The sequence below is a fragment of the Pteronotus mesoamericanus genome, unplaced genomic scaffold, assembly GCF_021234165.1.
Source record: "Pteronotus mesoamericanus isolate MK-2021 breed Mesoamerican mustached bat unplaced genomic scaffold, CSHL_Meso_final contig_56, whole genome shotgun sequence".
Taxonomy (NCBI): domain Eukaryota; kingdom Metazoa; phylum Chordata; class Mammalia; order Chiroptera; family Mormoopidae; genus Pteronotus; species Pteronotus mesoamericanus.
The window spans coordinates 26709646-26730356 of NW_026555201.1; the positions used below are offsets into that span (position 1 = coordinate 26709646).

Below are 20711 nucleotides of genomic sequence, written 5' to 3' on the forward strand. Positions count from 1 at the left end.
AGCAGCTTGAGTGGGCCTATAAGCTGGGTGGGGCAGAGACTCTGTGGATCTTCAAGGTGGGTCAAACAGTGTTAGCCAAGTTGATGGAGTCTCAGATGTGGCACCAGTTTACTGCCTCTGTGGGGAAAGAGCCCAGAAAAGGGAAATGGCTTCTGCTTACCTTGATGCCAGACACTTCAGTTTCTCCCCGTGTGCCATTGGTGCCTTTCAAGCTGCTACCTCAGTGCTGGAGCTCAGAGAAAGTGAGTCTGAGTAGGTGAGTCCGTACGTGGGTTCCTTAAGAACTGCTTAGGGTTCCAGAAGTTTCTTCCACTGACTCAATCCCCATTAGTTTTGTCAGCCAGGAGTTGTGGGGACTTGTCTTCTTGGCACTGGAATCCTGGGTTGAGGGGCCTGGTGTATGTCTGGGATGTCTTGCTCCGGAGTTATCACTCCCAAATTTTCATCCGTGTGCATGTGAAACCTGCCCGTTCCATGTCTGCACCCCTCCTAGCAGCCTGGATGAATGTGATTTCTTTAATTCCATAGTTGTCAGACTTCCATTCAGCTCAATTTCTGATATTCCTAAATGATGGTTGTTCTATATTTTAGTTATAATTTTGATGTGGTTGCACAAAGAGATGAGCTATATTGCCTACTCCACCATCTTGAACAAAAGTTCACCTATATTTCACTAATTCTTTAAGAATACCCACATGGGATGCTTTGGTATTAGAAACACTGGGAGTAAATTTTTAAAAATACTGACTTATCTTCTTTGTAGTATTCTTACCAAAAATATGTTGAATATAAATATAATTATGCAGAAACAGATTTCCATTTACAGGATATTGTTGCAGAACGACTGGCCTGAACTCTAAAATGTCAATAAGATAGAGGGAAAAACAATAACAAAATGTAAATATTAAAAAGATATGTCAACTGATTGTGAAAAAATGACTAATTGGATCCTGAACTGGAAAACAAAACAAAATAAACAACTACTCAACCCGCAGTCTCAGGAACCTGACTGCCTGTTAGAAATTCAGAACCTCAGGCTTCATCCTAGACATACAGAACCAGACTGCAACTTCACTACATCATCAGGTGATTCTTGTGAATATTAAATTTTGAAAAGCACTGCTTTAATAAACATTATAGAACAGTTAAGGAAGTTTGAGTATGGTTTGAATATTAAACATTACTATCAGACTTTATTGTTAAATTTCATGTATGTGTTAGTCATATGTAATTTAGTTCTGTAAAAGAATGTCCTTAAATTTAGGAGATACATGGCAAAGTATGAAGGGATGATGGCCAGGATATTTGCAGCTAATACTTAAATGGTTTTAAAAAAGGGATAAATATGTATTAGTGCATTATATGCATATAGGTAAGTGCAATAGAGGGAAAAGGAAAGTGGATGGACAAAATGTTTATCAGAGAATCTGATGAAGAGTACATGGATGGGTGTTCACTGAACTGTTTTTGCAACTTTTCTGTAGATTAAACATTTTATAAATGAGGAATAAACGCACTGAAGGCTGAACTTCAACACTCATTAATTTAATGGGTGGTCTAGGTGGTGACCAGGGACTGTTTTGTTTTGTTGTTTTTGTTGTTGTTGTTGTTGCTATTGTTGTCTTTTTCAGCTCCCTAGGTCATTCTGATTGGGGAACAGAGTTAAGAACATCTGGATTGGGCAAATAGCAGATGGGATACCTGCATTTCTGAGCAGAAGGTAGATAAAGAGAAAGAAAAAGAAACTTTACTTAATGCAAATACACATGACTCAGAAATGCTAAAAATAGTCCACTGTTTACTGTAAAATTATAAGGGAAAAGGTAGTCTTCTATTAAATGTATAGAGCCTTAACAATAGTTTCAAAAGGAAGGCTGTGGGGTCGGGTGGATTAGGATCATTCCCTCAGGAGGAAGAAGCCAAATCACGAGGTCTAATGGGTAGGTCTGCTCAAATAACCAAGAGGACTGCTGGACACTTGAAGTGACATGTCTTAGTTTGTTGTTTTTTGTTGTTTTTGTTTTGTGAGATGCCTTTAGAGTCGGACAGAAGAGTGTTTCAATTCAGGTAGTGCCACTTATGAGATGTGTTATCCTGCCTGAGATATTTAGCTTTTCTAGGCCGCAGTTTACTCATCTATAATGGGAATACTATCTATGTTGCAGGATTTTGTGATTATTAAATAAAATTAGGTATGCAAAGTGCTCATCATACTACTGCCACATAGAAAATGATTAATATAAGGGAGAGGAAGATGGCAGCGAAGTAGATGGGAGCTGAGCCCTCTTGCTCATGAGCCAACTGGGACACTTTAGCTGATCTTCCGAAAAACAAAGTGAACAGTCAACAGAACCTTAGTTGACATGAGGTTTGGAAGAGAAAGTGTGCAGAGGAAGCTTCAAAACCGGCAGCAAGGAGGTTTTATAGGCAGACGGGGAAAGTCCTTGGGGGCAGGGTGAGGGGAGGGCGCCAGGAACCACTGCAGCCGCAGGGACAATGGAGGGGAGAGCCAGGTCAGGGATAGCTGCTGAGCGGCTCCTTCCCCTCCCAGGGCCAGGAATCCACAGACCTGTGCTGGGAGTGACTTGATTGGAAAGAGTCACAGGGGAGAAACAGGCTGCACACATGCGCACAGCTGGTGATGGACCGTAGCTGGGGCTGCTGTCACCAGCTGGGGCAGTGCCAGAGAGTAGGGGTGGTTCTGGCTGCATCGAGATCTGGGGGAAGAGGAGGGCCACGACTGGCTGTGACTGAGATGGACTCTTGAGTTGCCAAACAGTTGGAAGGTGTGGAAAGCTGGGTAGTGGCTCAGAGCTGCAGCGGTAGTGCCCAGAGACACGCTTTTCAAAAGGGGAGCTCAGGCGTGCTTGGCAAGGACCTTATAGCCAACAAGAGGGGAGGTTTGTGGGCACAAACTGCTCCCAACCAGGACGCCTGGGCAGTTTGATCAAACGGGTGCAAAGAGAGGTAGTTTCTTGACCACAGCTCAGTGCAGAGGCACGGAGTGGAGAATGTGGGCTGCAGCGTGCTGTGAGGGCAGTGGGCTGGGAACTGTGTACCTGAGATCAAGTGAGGCCAGACTGGGTGCCCTTCCTTACCAGACTCTCTGGGGAAGGAAGATTGAGCCCAGTCCCCCAACTCAGGCAAGTGGGGAATATCTGCAAAACTGTCTGGGAAGGCTTAACAACCTGCGGGGACTTTTCTGCAAGAGTAAGACAGCAACGCTAATGCCTACAAGCGCCAATTTTGAACTCCCCACAGGGAGACAAAGTACACTGGGGTCTTAAGGCCCTATTTCACTGAGACCATCAAAACAGGAAGTTAAGAAAGGGTGTAACAAGGGGGATTCAAGGTGCTGCTCAGACTTGGCTCACACACAGAGCTGCAGGCTCCCCCAAGCAGGAGAGAGCTGATGCTCTTACACAGTTTGCCCCCAACCCCTTATGAAATGGACAGTTATTTAAGCAGAAACTGTACATCATTGGAAATAAACTGGGACAGACTAAGACAGAAGGTGTAGGGGTAAGGGGAATGCCCACAATTTTCCTGGAAGACCGAACAGTGCCTCCCTGGGGAGACACAGAGGCCTCACCCTCTCTATTGCAACAGAAGCTCCCTTTCGGGGCAGGGAAGGAGTTACAGGCAGTGTTGCCAGAAGTTGGACAACCCACCCATGGACCTTGACCTGGTAGGAAATTAGAGACGGATCCAAAAACAAGTCAGAAGGCAAGCACCAACAGCTGACACAAATTTCACCTCGCTCTTCCTCAGAACTTGTGTGATTTTTTCTCTTGGTTTTTTTTTTTTTTTTTGCTTCCTTTCATATTGCATTTAATATTTATTTTTTTCCTTCACTCCTATTCCAACTAACTCACTATTCTTGGTCTTTATTATTCTTTGTATTCAATTATATACATTTTTTATATTATTGTTATTCCAAATCCCACACCGCACCCTTCCCTGCTCGTATTTCATTTTGCCATCTTCCTGACCTCTCTTACCGTTGTTGTAAACTTTACTTTCTCTCACATTATGCCATGTTCCTATGCCCTACTCTTACTATTTCTCCCCTGTCTAACCTCACATAGCACTCTTCTTTAAGTCAGCCCACATTCTTTCCCCCCTCTTGTAATAGCCTCATTTCCTTTCCACCTTTATAAATTGTGGCTAGTTGGATCAAATACCATGGTTACTGCTGTACTTCTCCAGTGGAACTCCTGTTTATTCACTATTTGTTTGGACTTTAAATCCCATAGGATATTCTCCTCCTGTCTTACTCCATTTTACCTTCCTCCTACCCCTGATCAGTTGAGCGAGGAATTTTATTTTAATTTTTTTTCCCTCTCTTAGCCTGGGCTTTACTCCTTATTCTTATTAGTTTACCTCCCTCATCCTCTCAAAATAATTTTTCTTTACTGTAGACATCTTATATTCATTTTTTTATTTTGTACAATATTCTTATTCCCTTTCCACCTTTATTTAACTTGACTCAGCTATCATTGCTATTGACCCTCTGGTGGTTTTCCTGCAATTTTGCTCCCATTGATCCAATGCTTTTTTTAAAATTTTACTTCAAAGCTCATAGTATACTCTCCCCTTTTCTTATTCCATTTTGCCACTGCCCTTCTGTATTTTACTTATGTTTTAAATTTGTTCTCTCCCTTTCTTCACCTTGGTTCTATCTCTACTCTTATCAATTCTCCTCCCTCTCAAAAACATTTCCCCCTCTTTTAGTCATCTTATATTCCCTTTGTTCAATCTTATAATATTCTTAATATCTCTTCACCTTTATTAATCTTTGCTCAATTGCATTTGAGATTGCTGATGTGGTATGGTGGGGGGGGGGTTCTTTTTGCTAGTGTAGGTTTGGTTGTCTGGTAATACTGTTTTGTTAACCAACATCTGTACAACAGCATATGAGATGAGGCCGGGGTTGTGATTACCAGTAAGCCAGCTGGAGGGGAAAACCCACCAGTGCAGAAGCCACCAACAAGCAAAGCCCAAGTACAAAAAAGCCCACACAAACTGAAGAAAATGCAACCCTAGAACATCCAGACAAGGAGCTCAAAAGACTGTACCACTGAGTCCCACAGAACTCCTACCACAGAAGTCCACCCCATGAAGACAGGCAACCAAAGCAGAAGATCCTGAAATGCAGAAACAAACAAAAAAAGTCTCCTCAAATGAGAAGACAAAGAAAGAACGCCAATCAAAAAGAATGGAAGAATCCCCAGAAAGAGAGCTAAATGAAATTGAGACAAGCAATCTACTAGACATAGACTTCAAAAAATGGTTATAAGGATGCTCAAGGAACTCTGTGATAACTACAAGGAACTGCACGGGAACTTCAACAGCATGAAAAAAGGAAATAGAAACTATAAACAAGAACCAGGAAAAAAATGAAGAATACAATATCTGAAATAAAAAATATAAAACAAGTAATTACAAGAGGGTGGATAAAGCAGAGGACCAAATCAGCAAGGTGGTAGACAAGGTAGAAAGAAAAACCCAAGTAGAGGAACAAAATGAAAAAAGATTAAAAAAGAAGGAGGATAGTTTAAGGAATTTCAGGACAACATGACAACTCTCACCTCATAGGAATATAAGAAGGAGAAGGAAAGGAGCAGGGATAGAAAACCTGTTTGAAAAAATGACAGAAGACTTTCCTAACATGGAGAGGTGGAAAGCCATGCAAGTTCAGAAAGTTCAGAGAGTCAGTCACAATCAAAATAAACCCAAAGAGACCCACTCCAAGACACATCATAATTAAAATTCTCTCTTTGTTTTAAAATTTAGTATCTTAAAGGCAGCAAGGGAGAAACAGATGGTAACATACAAGGGAGCTCCGATAATACAAGGGAGCTCCGATAAGACTAGCAGCTGCTTTCTCAACAGATACACTACAAGCAAGAAGAGAATGGCAAGAAATATTCCAAGTAATGAAAAGCAAAGGTCTGCAAACCAGACTACCCTATCCAGCAAGGCCATTATTTAAAATGGAAGGCAAAATAATGAGTTTTCTAGACAAAAAAGGCTAAAAATAGACACCTCCATCAAACCAGCAGTTAAAAAGAATGCTTTAAGAAGATGAAGGAAAAGAGTGAGAGAGAGAGAGGAACACAGCTACAACGGAAAAAATGGCAATGAATAAGTGTCTATCTATAATAACCTTAAATGTAAATGGATAAAATGCTCCAATCGAAAGACACAGAGTAGCTTAATGGATAAGAAAACATGACCCACATATATGCTGTCTACAAGAGACCCACCTCAAAACAAATGACCTACACAGACTGAAAGTGAGAGAATGGAAAAAATATTCCAAGCAAATAGAGAAGAAGAAAAAAAAAACAGGGCAACAATATGTATATTAAAAAAATAGATTTCAATACAAAGACTATAAAAAGAGACACAGAAGGTCACCTCATAATACTTAAGGGAAGAATCCATCAAGAAGATATAAATATACATGACCACAACATAGGAGAACCCAAATATATAAGAAAAATCTGGGAGGACTTGAAGAAAGATATAGACAACAACACACTTATAATAGGGGATTTTAACACCCTACTGTCAACAATGGACAGATTTTCCAAATAAAGAATCAACAAGGATACTGTGGCAATGATTGTCATGCTAGATCAAATGGACTTAACTGGTATATAAAATATACATTCTTTTCAAATGCACATGGAATATTTTCAAAGATAAACCACATGATAAGACACAAAACAAGCCTCAAAAAAATTCAGGAAAGTTGAAATCATTATCAAGCATTTTCTTGAATCACAATGGCTTGAAACTAGAAACCAAACTCAAGGACAAAATTCAAAAATAATCAAATCCACAGAGAATGAATAACATGTTATTAAACAACAAATGGGTAAGACAACAAGATCAAGGAAGGAATCAAAAAGTTTATAGAAACAAATGAAAATATACACACCCAAAACCTTTTGGACACAGCAAAGGCAGCCGCCAGAGGAAGACTGATAGCTATACAGGCCTGCCTAAAAAAGAAACATTTCAAATGAACAACCTAACCCAACCTTTACAAGAACTAGAGAGACAGCAACAAAGCCCAGAGTAGAAGGAAGGAAATAATCAAGATCAGAGCAGAATTAAATGACTTAGACTAAAAGAACAATTCAAAGGATGAATAAATCCAGGAGCTGGTTCTTTGAAAAGATAAACAAAATTGATCAGCCTTCAACAAGAATCATGAAGAAAAAAACAGAGGACCCAAATAAAATCAGAAATGAAAGAAAAGAAATTACTACCAATACCACAAAAATACAAAGGATCATAAGAAATGACTATGAACTACTGTATGCCAAGAAATTTGAAAACCTGGGTGAAATGGGTAAATTTCTAGGAACTTCTAATCCTGCAAAACTGAGTCAAGAAGTTCTGCTTGAATAGACTGATAATAGCTGGTGCAATTGAAGCAGTAATCAAAACACTCCTGCACATGAAATCTCTGGACTGGACAGCTGCACAGGAGAATTTTACCAAACATTTAGGGAAGAGCTAACCTGAATTCTTCCCAAACTATTCCAAAATATCCAAGAAAAGGGAAGATTCCCAAACTCTTTTTATGAGGTCAGTATTATCCTAATTTCAAAACCAGATAAAGATACAAGGAAAGAAAACTATAGGCCAATGAAGCTGATTAACAAAGATGCTGAAATTTTCATCAAAATATTGACAAGCTGGATCCAGCAATACATTAAAAAGATCACACACCATGATCAAGTTGGATTCACCCAGGGATGCAAGGATGGTACAATATATTCAAATGAATAAATTGTAATATATCACATAAACAAAATAAAAGACAAAAACCACATGATCATATCAACAGATGCTGAAAAAGCATTTGATAAAGTACTGAATCCATTTATGATAAAAACACTCAACAAAGTGAGAATAGAAAGAGGGTACCTCAATATATTAAAGGCCATATATGAGAACCTATAGCCAACATCATGCTCAATGGGCAAAAACTAAGTTTTTCCCCTGAGATCAGGCACAAGACAAAAGTGTCCATTTTCATCACTTCTATTCAACATAGTATTGGAGGTTCTAGACACAGTGATCAGAGAAGGAGGAGAAATAAAAGCCATCCAAACTGGAAAGGAGGAAGTAAAGCTCTCACTGTTTGCAGATTACATGATAATGTACATAGAAAACCATATGGACTCCACCAAAAAACTACTCAATCTTATAAGTGAATTTGGCAAAATGGAGTGATACAAAGTCAACATTCAGAAATCAAAGGCATTTTTTTTTTTTGTACACTAACAATGAAATATCAGAAGCAGAAGTTAGGGGAAAAAAATTCCATTTACTATGGCAACAAGAAAAATAAAATACTTATGAATAAACTTAACCAAGGAGATACAGGACCTGTACTCAGAAACTACACAACACTGAAGAAAGAAATTAAGGAAGACACAAATAAATGGAAGCATATACCATGTTCATGAATTAGAAGAATTAACATCATCAAAATATCCATACTACACAAAGGAATTTATAGATTCAATGCAATACCTATCAAAATACCAATAACATATTTCACAGATATAGAACAAATATTTCAAAAATTTATATGGAACTATAAATGACCCCGATAGCCTCAGCAACTTTAAGAAAGAAGAACAAAGTAGGAGGGATCATAATACCTGATATCAAACTATATTACAAGGCTACTGAAATCAAAACAATCTGATATGGATATCAGAATAGACACATAGACCAATGGAACAGAATAGAGAGCCCAGAAATAAACGCATGTAAAAATGGTCAATTAATATTTGACAGAGGGGGCAGTAGCATAAAATGGAGTAAAAATAGCCTCTTCAACAAATAGTGTTGGGAGAGACGTACAAGTACATCCCCAAAATGAAACCAGACCACCAACTTACACCATACACCAAAATAAACTCAATGTGGGTAAAAGATTTAAATATAAGGCATGATACGTTAAAAGTCTTAGAGGAGAACATAGTCAGAGAAATTACAGATACCCCATGCAGTAATATTTTTACAAATACATCCCCTAGGGTAAGTGATATAGTATAAACAAATAAGAGTACATCAAATTAAAAGCTTCTGCACAGCTAAAGAAAGCATCAATAAAATGAAAAGGGAACCAACTGTATGGGAAAAGATTGCCAATGACACCTTGGACAAAGGTTTGATGTCCAAAATATATGAAGAGCTGACATGACTACACACCAGGAAGACAAACAATCCAATTAAGAAATAGGCAAAGGACCTGAATAGACACTTCTCCAAGGAGGACATACAGAGAGTCCAGAGACACATGAAAAAATGCTCAACATCACTAGCCATCAGAGAAATGCAAATTAAAACCACAATGAGATGTCATTTCACACTGGTCAGAGTGGCCATCATTAACAAACCAACAAACAAGAAGTGCTGGCGAGGTTGTCGAGAAAAGGGAACCCTAGTCCACTGTTGGTGGGAATGCAGACTGGTGCAGCCACTGTGGAAAACACTATGGAATTTCCTCAAAAAACTAAAGATGGAAGTGCCTTTTCACAGAGTGATTCCACTTCTGGGATTATACCCTAAGAATCCTGAAACACCAATTCAAAAGAACCTATGCACCTCAATTCTCATAGCAGTGTTATTGTCAATAGCCAAGTACTAAAAACAGCCTAAGTGCCCATCAGTCAATGGGGGGATCAAAAAAACTGGTTCATTTACACAATGGAATACTACACAGAACAAAGTCAGAAGGAACTCCTACCCTTTGCCACAACATGGTGAGAAATGGATAATATTGTGCTAAGTGAAATAATCCAGGCGGTGAAAGACCAATACCATATGATCTCATCTATAAGTGGAATCTAATCAATTAAGCAAACAGCAAAATAGAACCAGAGACATTAAAATAAAGAACAAACTGACAGTGACCACAGGGGAGAGGGTAGGGGGGGTAACAGGAGAAAAAGGGGCAGGGGTAAGTCAAGGAACGTGTATAGAGGACGTACTGGCACAGACAATGGGGTTGACTATGGAGGGTCAGGGCAGGGGAGAGCAATCGGGAAAAAGGTGGGACAACTGTAACTGAATAACAATAATAAAAAATAGTAATTATAAAAAAGAAAATGCTTAATATAAGAGATTATTTGAAAATACTAAATATGAAATTTTCCCATTTCTGATAAGCTTACTTATTTTTTAAAAATCATAATTATAATTTCAGTTAATACTGTCCCAAAAAACAAGTCTGTGGAGGCCTCAGACACAACTAACAAGTGTTAGGACTAGAGAACTATTTGAGCACCTGCCTTTGGTTTTTTTTGGACTTTCAGAAGCACTTTGGATCACAAGTGAGAAGAGACACGTGTTCAGTCAGGATGAAGAGTTGCCCTTTTAAACACAAATTGTTTCAAGGGTCAACATTGTATGGATTATTTCATTTACTCAACACCTCTTCTCCTCCCCCAAAGAGGAAAGAACTAAGGTGAACAAAGTTTTTCTCTTATAATCATAAAAAATTAATTGTCTTACTCTGTCTTCATCTCCTCCTCTCCCCACATACGCTCAAAAATTAGTCTTTTACTGATGCATATATTCAAGTCAAATTGTTTGTTAAACTATTTAAAAGCCATTTATTATAAAATGTTTTTTCAAGACTTAGAATAAAAAGGTCATTGTACACATATTCATTTAGGCAAAACCTAAAATGAGCCGATCCAAACTTTATTTAAAGCGTCTACATAGTCATCCAAAGCATTTATAAGAGAGTGACTTAGAATAAAGAAGAATCAAATATCCCATTCAGTTGTTCACTATAGAACAATTGCTTCAATGTATTAGCTACTATGTTTTGAATAAATTCTTCCTCAGCAAAATTTGGCAGTTCATTAAGAAAAACAGTTATTCTGAGTAAACTAACCTCTAACATATATCATGGGAGAAAGAAAAGTACCATGCTTGCAAAGAAAATATAAAATGTAATCAGAAATGCCTATCTAATTCTTATAACTAGAGCAAATATCAACTAATTTCTATTTTCTTAGCACTATCATTTGGTTTAGCAGCTATTTGATTTTTGACTTGGAGATCATAAGTAGAGGGATTAGTCTTATTTCTACATTGTCTGGTTTATGTCTAAAATGTCTAGTTTAACAACATTTAAATGAAGTCTCTTTCAAAAAGCCCAAAACCTTTTTTAATTTGCTAGCAGATTAAAGTTTAAACTTCAAAAAGTTTTATATCCTCAGACAAAAAAAAAAAAGGCAGGCCTCTTCATAATTTCATTTAGTGTTTAAAAATAACATACAACAGCAAATCAACTAATGAAAAATTGCTTTTGGCAAGCACCTTGTTATGAAAAAGCACAGTTGGGTACTCAGCATTGCTGTGGCTCAACTCGCCCACTTAACATGGATCACATAATGGGTTTTAAACTCCTTGATCAGAGGCCTTAGAAATTATCATAGGCTGCACTTTTTAATGTCTAAATTTTATCTTATTTTAACCTGACAAGACAAAATTATGCATACATTGCACAATGCTATGTAAATCAAGAGTTATAGTTTGCTACCAAAGAATTGTGATAATTCCCCCTGAATTTATCAATCACATGCACTTATTGAAACATAAAGAGGAAGATTTCAATAAATGTACAGTTTTATAAAGTAATCTTTGTCTAAGGTGAGAAAATTTATGGTCCCAGCTTTGGTTGACAAGGACCTTGGTGGACAGGTGTTCTTGGAAATATTATAGGAAATATTAGGTCTACAAATGATCAAATTAGAATTTTTGAAGTAGTGAAATGTTTTCAAAAGGAACAGATAATATGGTTGTTCAACACATAATTTAACTGAGCTTAGTGATTCCTACAGTCTAGAAACTGAATCTGCTTTCCTAGAGCACAGAAATGTGTCTGGACAGAGGGAAAATAGTTGCCTGCTTAACACAAATACAGGAATAGGCAAAAGTGGGTATACAGTTGGAATACAAATAAATAATACAGTAATTTGATAAATAATAAAACAAGAATAAACTCTGTGTTTTGCAGATTCACAACTGTGAACCTACTTTTTCCCACCACTGTACGTACTGTTTGGAACTTTCTAGGGTAGAATTGGGCACTATATGATAGTTAATTCTATGTTCCAATTTTAGGTGCTTGGGATTCATCAGTGAACTGAAGATAGACACCTGCTCTTTTGGAACATTCATTCTAAAGAGAGACGTCAGACAATGAACAATAGATGTAGAAAACAAGTAAATTATATTGTATCTAAGAAAATTATAAGGGATATGGCAAAAAGAAGGTACAGAAAGGCCAGGAAGATAAGAAATGTGTAAGGAGGACTGATTACATTTCAAGAGTGTTCAGAATACTCCTCATTAAAAGAAGAGGTAAAGGAATTAGCCATAAAGATATTGAGAGTAAAGACCCTAAAGCAGGAGCGTGCTAACATGCTCTAGGAAAAGCAAGGAAACTAGTGTAGGTTGAGCACAGTGAGCAAGCAGGAGTTGTGGGAGATACACTCAGAGAGGTGACAGAGCACCAGAACAAGGTGAGTCATTTAAGCCTCCATAAAAATCACTGAAGTACAGAATTCAGAGAGCTTCTAGGTTGGTGAACACATCCACCTATCAGGAAGGTGGCACACCCCAAATCCACAGGAACAGAAATCCCTGTGCTCCAGCCCTTCCCGACCTTGCCTTATGTATCTCTGTACCTGACTGTTCATCTGTATCTTTTATAATATCCTTATTATATAACAACCTAGTAAACATAAGCAAGAGTTTCTGAGTTTTGTGAGCAATTGTAGCAAATGATTCAATTCAATGAGAGAAATAATGGGAACCTCTAAATTGTAGCCAAGTTAGTTGTAACCCAGCGACCTGCTACTAGGAATTGATATCTAAAGAGGAGGGCAGTCTTTTTGGATTTAGCTTAAGGCCTGTGGGGTCTTTTCTAATGTCAGAATAAAACTGAACTGTAAGACACCCATCTGGTGTCACAGAAAATTGTTTGGTGTGAGCTGTGAGTATGGTAGTAGTATAAGAATAGAGGAGAAACAAATAGGAGTATTTTGTTTTCCTAGAAAAACAGTCAAAGAGGAATTAAAGAGCAGAATGGAATAAGTCCTGGTGAATTCAAAACAGAGAAGTGGACATGAGGAGGCTGTGTTGGAGGGTGAAATGGGTGTGCGTGGCTCCCTCTTGTCCCTTTATACAGAGGAAAGGAGGTTTGAGGAAGCGGGGAATTAGCATCCTGTGAACACAGCTTATTCCTTTTCACAATAGAGATAAGAGTGCCAAGGGAAGGTTTGGTCCCAGTTCCTGAATCTAGATTATACCCCTCTAAGAGAGGGAAAAGCTCACTCCAAGAGTTAGGCTCAGCCTGACACTTGTTGGTGAAATCGAGAATTCTAAAAAAGCCATAAGTTATATTTGACCCCACAATTACACATTTAGTAGATGATATAATAAAATGTATCACTACAAAACTCAGCCCAGGACATGCCTTATAGTTGGTAGCCAAATAAACATCAGTTGCACATTCTACCCTTTCTTTGCCCAGCCATGCAGTCTTTGTTTGCCTTTATCCTTAAAGAGCTGGTTTGAAAGATAGTAATTTATCCATAGACCATTAAGAAGCAAATTATCAAATAGATACAAAGAATTTAGTAAAACATTCCTCATGAAATAAAATCATACTATATGTATACAAATGGGGTCACATTAATCACTTAATAGGTGCAAAACTTTCATCCCAGTAGATTACCTTTCAGTAGTCATCTATGCATCCCCCATTCATCTATCTATACATCCAATTTTACTAAGCAATTGTGCTCCAGGTACTTTGCAAAGCATTTGTAAGGGAACTGGTCATGATCTCCACCCTTGCAATGTTTACAGTTTAGTGAGGAAGAGAAACACGGATCAAGCTATTACATGTGTGATGAATATTATGAGACCAGAATTTTCCAGAATAATATAACAAAGGTACCTAATTCTTAGTTATCCATTTGCTAAGGACTATCTGAAGCCAAGTTTTCAAATCACAAGATCTGATATCCTGTACGTTTATTTCCGGAACCGCTATTTCATCAGCAAAAATATTCCATAGCAAAAGAGTGAAATAGCTACACTATCAGGGAAACCTGACACCCCCAAACTTCTTAAGCAAGGTTCTTGACATTCATATTTTAGGATATGGTGTCTTCTGAATCTCCCTCCACCTCCCAAACCTAGTGAGATGTTCAAGCACATAGTGGACTCTCAATATCATTTAGTTGCATTGAATTGTGTCATAGCTTTTGCAAGAGTGGGATCACATCTTCTATACCACTTTTGTCTTAGGAAGAACCTCATGTATAGCTGCTCTTCTGGAAACAGAAGTGGAAAACAGAGCATGCCCTTGCTCTCCCTGCCGACGAGATCAGTTTCTGCGCATTCCAAGGGGCAACGGTGAGGCTATGGCCTCTGAACTTGGCTCCAGTTGTGTGATGTCTTGCAGGAACAGGGTTTCCTTCTACCTAGTGAGGTCAGTAGTCGTCCTACTTCTCAGGTGAATAAAATCCACTCTAGATACACAGACTTACAGAAAGTTTAACTTGCTCTTTGTTCACTTACTTTATCTTATTAGCTACTTGATGGCTCATTCTAAACTTTATCTCATGATTTTTGATAGAATCCTCCCAGATCATCCATATTATTCACCATGCCATACTTTACTTAATGTGTTATTCTGTGCTGCTCCTCCAAAACCAGGTTATAACATGGTATATTCATGTTATTCATAATATACTCACTGCTACTTGGTGGCAAAAATAATCCATTGATATTTCGAGGTTTGCTGTGATAAAAGATACAACTGATCTTCACACAACCAAGAGGCTGAGTTTCCCAGAAGCATGAAATACTGCAGTTTTGCTAGACAAAGGAGGTGGGAGACATGTAATGATCAGATATCATAATAAATACCATGTACTACAACAAAACAGAAAGTGAGAAAAACTATTGCAATTCCTGATTTAGGATCCTGTGTGTGTTTCCTGGTTTTCAATATTTTTAAACTTTGCTATTTAAAAGATACAATGATTATTCCTAAAACATACTCCTCCAATTTACTAAGATTTTAAATTGACAAAGTGCAAAAAGCCTAAAATTAAGCAGTAGAAAAAATTAAGTTTTCTCTATTATTTTATAATAGTTCAATATTACTGAAAAGAGATCATTTTAACAAACATAATGATGCTGAGTAATTCTACCTGCATTTCCATGTGTCTAAATCTGCAAAGTGGATCTAAACATTTGCCCTCTCTCCATAATGAGCATACAGTGTCACTGCCAAGGGCCTTTTTACAGTGTCGGAATCGGCACTGGGAACCCTGAAAGAAAGAAGTGAACAGTGTAGAAAACTCAATACATTAACATTAATGTTCAACAAGAAGTTGCTAATTAATTGAAGAGAATATGAGATCAAATTAGAATTTAAAAATATCAGAAATATAAGGCTATAAATTTAAAATTTCACAAATTACTATATTTTTAGTGATTTACAATATAATCTAATTAAATAGTACATGTCACAAGTCACTGATTAAATGTTATTTTTTATTATCATTTAATCCATGTAGGTCACCCAGGATAAATATATGAGTCCAGTGATACTCTTCATCTCAAGCCAATGACAGAACAACTTCCCTTTCTGAAGCTAGATTTTTTTTTTTCCAATCCATATTCTACTTGCAGAGATGATCTGTGTTAGTCAATCTTTTTTATTAAATCATGTTTTCTTACTCAATCTACAAAGATAGTGAATGGAGTTTAAACTTTAGATTATTACAGAATTTTAAGTAATTATCACATTATGTCACATTAAATGTGCTTTATGCCTTTGGTCTACGAAGATAAAACAATTGTGCCAATACATATACACACCAACATCTTTATACCAACAAAAGCAAAAGCAGATGTCGCTTATTTAATGGGCTGCTATAGCTGTTTTTATTCTTTGTCTTTTATGCATGGATCCAGAGTAGAAAAACTAAGTTTTTTAGGCAGAGAGGTAGGAAACATACAATAAAATAGCCCATAAGTTCTTCCCCATTTTGACACATGTTCCATGATTGTTTCTCATCTTTGACCACACTCTTATGCCTGTCTTCACTCCCTGCCCATTTTAAAAGTTGATCTGTGGATCTCATAGTACGAGGTAGTGTGAAGAGGCTCGGTAAGCCAGTATCTGAACTACTGGTTCTATTACTGGTCCATAGCCACAGCCAATATGTTACTCACCACCTTTGTGCCTCAGTTTCCTCATGTGTGAAAGGGGAATAATATGACCTCCTTAGAGATTGTTGTAAAAATTATGTGAGATACAGTATTGTGATTGCAATTATTATTTCTATTTATTTATTTAATTATTCATTGAACTTTCTACCCCATCAGTCACTGTGCTAAGTATTTGCAGTTATTAGCAGTGGAACAGACAGAACTTTCTGCCCACACAGAACATAAATTCTATTTTTATAGTTCATCCCAGGGTTTGACCATAGGGTAACAAGCAATAGAAGAGAATCTAATTTTAATGGTCAAAGAGGTTGATTCTATTCAGGTTTCCCATCAGAGATGAAACACCTCAAACTAGACACATCCTGTCTTTCACTGGGTTCATTTTGTCAGACACAGGAAGCTCCAAACATTGAGTTTCTCCATTTATTTGGTTTCATTGGGCTCCATTAATCCTAATCTCTTAGATTCAATATTTTTTCCATTTAACTTTATAAACCTAATTCATATGTGGCTAACTTGTTTATATTACTCCTTTTCATTTTTCTATGATATTAAATGTTTGTTTTTACTCAGACTTTTGACAGATGAAAATTCATAATGTGGGTTAATGAATTTCAAATAAGGAATCAAATTGATTTTAAACTAAATTTGATAATGAACTGAATTTATTAGAACTTACATGACTGAAATCACATTAACCAAAACAGTATGATGTATCATGTAATGTTTCAATATTAATAATTTGATATCTCAGAGTCATAATACTGGCAAAATGCCATATGAAGATGAAAAAAAGCCATTGGTATGTAAATGTCATACATAAGGGTAGTTTCAAACAAATATTTTAAATTATCACAGATTTCCTCAGAAATACTCAATATATCATAAATACAAGATAAGCTTTTACTTCAGATTTTACATTCATAAAATATTTTATGTAAAATTAGTAAATTTTGATTCAGCAACAGAAATTATTGGCATATTGTCCTTCATTCTAAAAAGATTTAACATGTGAAGTACTATAAATTGTATAATATTTACCTTTATGCATGTGGAATTAAAAAAGAAATAGCAGTCATTCCCAACTTCTGCCATTTTCAACTCTTGTGCTGCTAATCCAAAGTTTTTAATATAAAAATTGCAGAAACACAAATATAAGGACTATCAGTGTGTAAGGGGGAAAAGACTTTCTTTTCCACAGTCTTTCAGGCTATCAGTAGTATTCCTTTAAAACTGACCTGCTGCTGACAGTATATTACACAATAGGTAATTCTTAAAGAAATTTAAATTAGAAGATACCTTCTCTAGCTTTGCAGAAATGTTGAAAGTGGTTGCTAGTAAGCACACAAACTCAAACTTCCAGAATTTTCCTCATTGTTACCAAATCCATTGTTTGCTCATCATAAGTGACCTCACATGTAACTGTAGGTTAGTTTACCTTAGCAAATACTGTGCAGTATTTCTCTTAATCAATTCTAGTATATTAACCAAAAATGACTAGTAAAAATAAAATATTTTCTTTCAATGTTGTGATTGAATATGAACATAAATTAGTTAATAAATTTCATGTTAAATTATAAGGTATTTCACAACTAAATGGCTATTTTCTAAACTTTATTTCTACATATGATTTGAAAATAAAATTAAAATTTTAAATAGGTAAATATATTACTTATGTTTCAAGATAATAAATTATTAAAATATATACTCACTGCTATTCACTGATTTGAAAAAAAATCACTCAGACTTCAATATTTTAATAGGTACCTGAAAATAAATTGGATTACTTATTCATCTTGTAGCTGTATTCCATTCATTATTCATCCATCATAAAATGAGGAAGAGATTCTTCCTAAAGTGGAAAGCTTCCAGAGTGTTTGCAAATTTTGAGAATTTGTTGAAAGCAAAATGATGTACTCTGATTTCCAGAATGAGACATTTCAGTCAGCAGTTGAGACCTTTCTTCATCTTAGTATCTTTACTAAAAGTACTAGAACCTAGAAGAAATTAACAAAAATATTCAAAGTAGGTGACTTAGAAGATGTCATAAGGATGATAGATTGCAGTAGATCAAAATGTACTTTTAAATTGCAATGTACTCTTAATTGGAAACTTAAAAGATCAAGAGATATGGATCCTCATTTTTGTCTAAGTAAAACAGACTAATTAGTATGAACTTGTTGAAAACAATGCTTTCGGGTAAAAATCTAGGAAATAAAACAAGAAACTAATATTTAGAAAACAGTTGTTTGTTTATAACTATAAGTAAGAGAATATAATAGAATGAAGTAGGCAGTATTAAAAATAAGTGAAAAGTAGAGAATAAATATTTGGCTGAACCCTTTAATATATTAGTAGAAATTAATGGAAAAATCTGATAGTTTGTATTTTATTTTGCCCTACTAATTCTACAACAAAGTGTCCGTCTTAGGTACATAGGTTACTGGGAAAAATACCCTTAAACAATATATGTAATTAGTCTTTACATCCAGGTAAACTACTCCACCTATCAAGTTTCAGCTGCATTAGACTATTTCCAAATACTATTACCAAAGAACATTATTGCATGATTATGTGTAGTTCCCTGATTAAAGCCACTGCAAAAATCCATGTTTTACATTTGGAAAAGGCAGAAATAATGTTTTTACCTCTTGAAGTATGTCATGAACAACTACATTCCAATACTCAGCAAAAACAGGTCAAACCAAAATGGGTTAATTTTTTTGTTTTGCTATTGTTTTTTGTCATTTCAAAGAACAATAAATAAATCTGTATATTTTGGTAATCTGTATAATGCCTGGGGCTTTAATCTCTTCTTTTTTTCTAAATTCTTTTCTTTTTCTTCATTTTCTTTCCTTATTCACATCTTTCCTATTGTAAAATTCATTCTCATCTTCCAGGGAAGGCTATGATCATACCATGATGATTTTTCCTCCTAGTAAAAGAGTAATGGGAAATTTGCCTCTGTAGCTGGGGATAGGCCCAAAAATTCTGTAAATGTATTTTGTGTTGGCTGAGGTAGACTCATACTATGCCTTTCATCTTAGGAGAATGCTAGCACACTAACACATCAGTCAGAGAAGAAAGTCTCTTCCAGTGCGTAACCAATAACACCACTTTAAGTGTGGGGGGCTGGTAGAAACCTCTTGATGGCTCTACAGGTTTCAAGAGAATCAGGCAAGCTGCTGGCTACTTCCCATCTGAGTAGGGGTCTAGTTTATAACCTTGGATTAGTCCTGTGGCTCTTTCCTGACTTTGACTTCTGTTTCTGCCAGAGGCTTTGCTCCAGGCACTAATGAGCAAAAGCACTGGAAATTGTCATTTCTTGAAGAGTGGTTCGCCTTACTGCTACTATTCAAAAAGCAAGTGGAATGTTTTTAAAGATAACCTTTTCCCCCAAATGATAGAATGTTAGACCTAGAAGATTCTGTGGCAGTTTGGGAAATGACAGTTGATAGTTGTGAGGGTTATTTAATTGTTGTTTCCTTGAAACTCATGAAACAAGATGCTTTTTAGGATTCCTTTGGAGGAGTAAAACAGTTACTAGCTCTTGAATATAATAAAATGCTAAGAACGTTCTGGTCCCAAGATCTTGCAGCCAGCATCAGGTGAAGCCCTCTCCCAACCCCCTTAATTTTTTTTTTTTTTTTTTTTGGTCATGTCGTGTTTTTCTATGAGAAAATCAAAGATAGCAGAAGAGAGAGTAAATATTTTCAAATTACAGATCCCTTCTTTCCTCCCTCCCCTCTGAATCTAACAATCAAACAACTGTACTAGTTGTTGCTAGGGATATTTTGTTCTTTGGGAATTCCTTTATACATGTATAGATACTCTAAGTGAGACATAGTTGTTTAATTTTCCAATGGCTAAGTCAGGAAAATACTAAACATTGTGATACTTGCTGATAAAGCAATTACAGAAATGAGACCTAGGTCTCGTCAAAACACATAAAAAATGGCCGTAGTGAAATTCCCTTACTGAGAGATTACTAGCTTCCATGAGACAGAAAGGTTATTACTAAATATTTAAAATTTTATTTTATTCAGTCATTGATTGTCTTACCACTACCCTCCACTATTGCTTTGAGAAACAGTCAAAGCTGTTTTAGTTCTGCAGTTGACTGACTACAAGTACTCTAGCCATTTGGACTGACGGAACTCATATTTAAGACAAATGAGATTCCTACGGAAAAACTTTAGATTTAAATCTGGTTATAGGTATTCGTGCGGTTTTGGGTTACTTTAGGGCTAAACTTTGCACTCACTCCTTAACATCAGAACCAATTTCGACCATGTTATGGTTCACAATGAGGGGTAATCCAAAAGGTAATTACTATTTTGTCCCAGGTGTTTTTAATTATAGCGTTCCTTAACGTTCTTTCTAAGAAATCAGTTTTCATTCTG

The 20711-nt window shown here is 36.4% G+C and overlaps 1 protein-coding gene across 2 annotated transcripts in view; it reads right to left on the reverse strand.

Moving 5' to 3' along the window:
• Positions 1 to 15308, reverse strand: part of CUNH12orf50 (chromosome unknown C12orf50 homolog) — a 42140-nt gene extending 26832 nt beyond the window's left edge. Inside the window, exons 1-2 of one of the 2 annotated variants that reach the window (XM_054579841.1) lie at positions 15282 to 15308; positions 14823 to 14943 (exon numbers count right to left, since the gene is read on the reverse strand). In XM_054579841.1, coding sequence (XP_054435816.1) covers positions 14823 to 14943; positions 15282 to 15293 — 133 coding nt within the window. In that variant the 5' untranslated portion in view covers positions 15294 to 15308. The remainder of the gene's footprint in view (positions 1 to 14822; positions 14944 to 15281) is intronic. The other variant, XM_054579842.1, reaches the window with a different exon arrangement.
• Positions 15309 to 20711: the final 5403 nt, after the last annotated feature.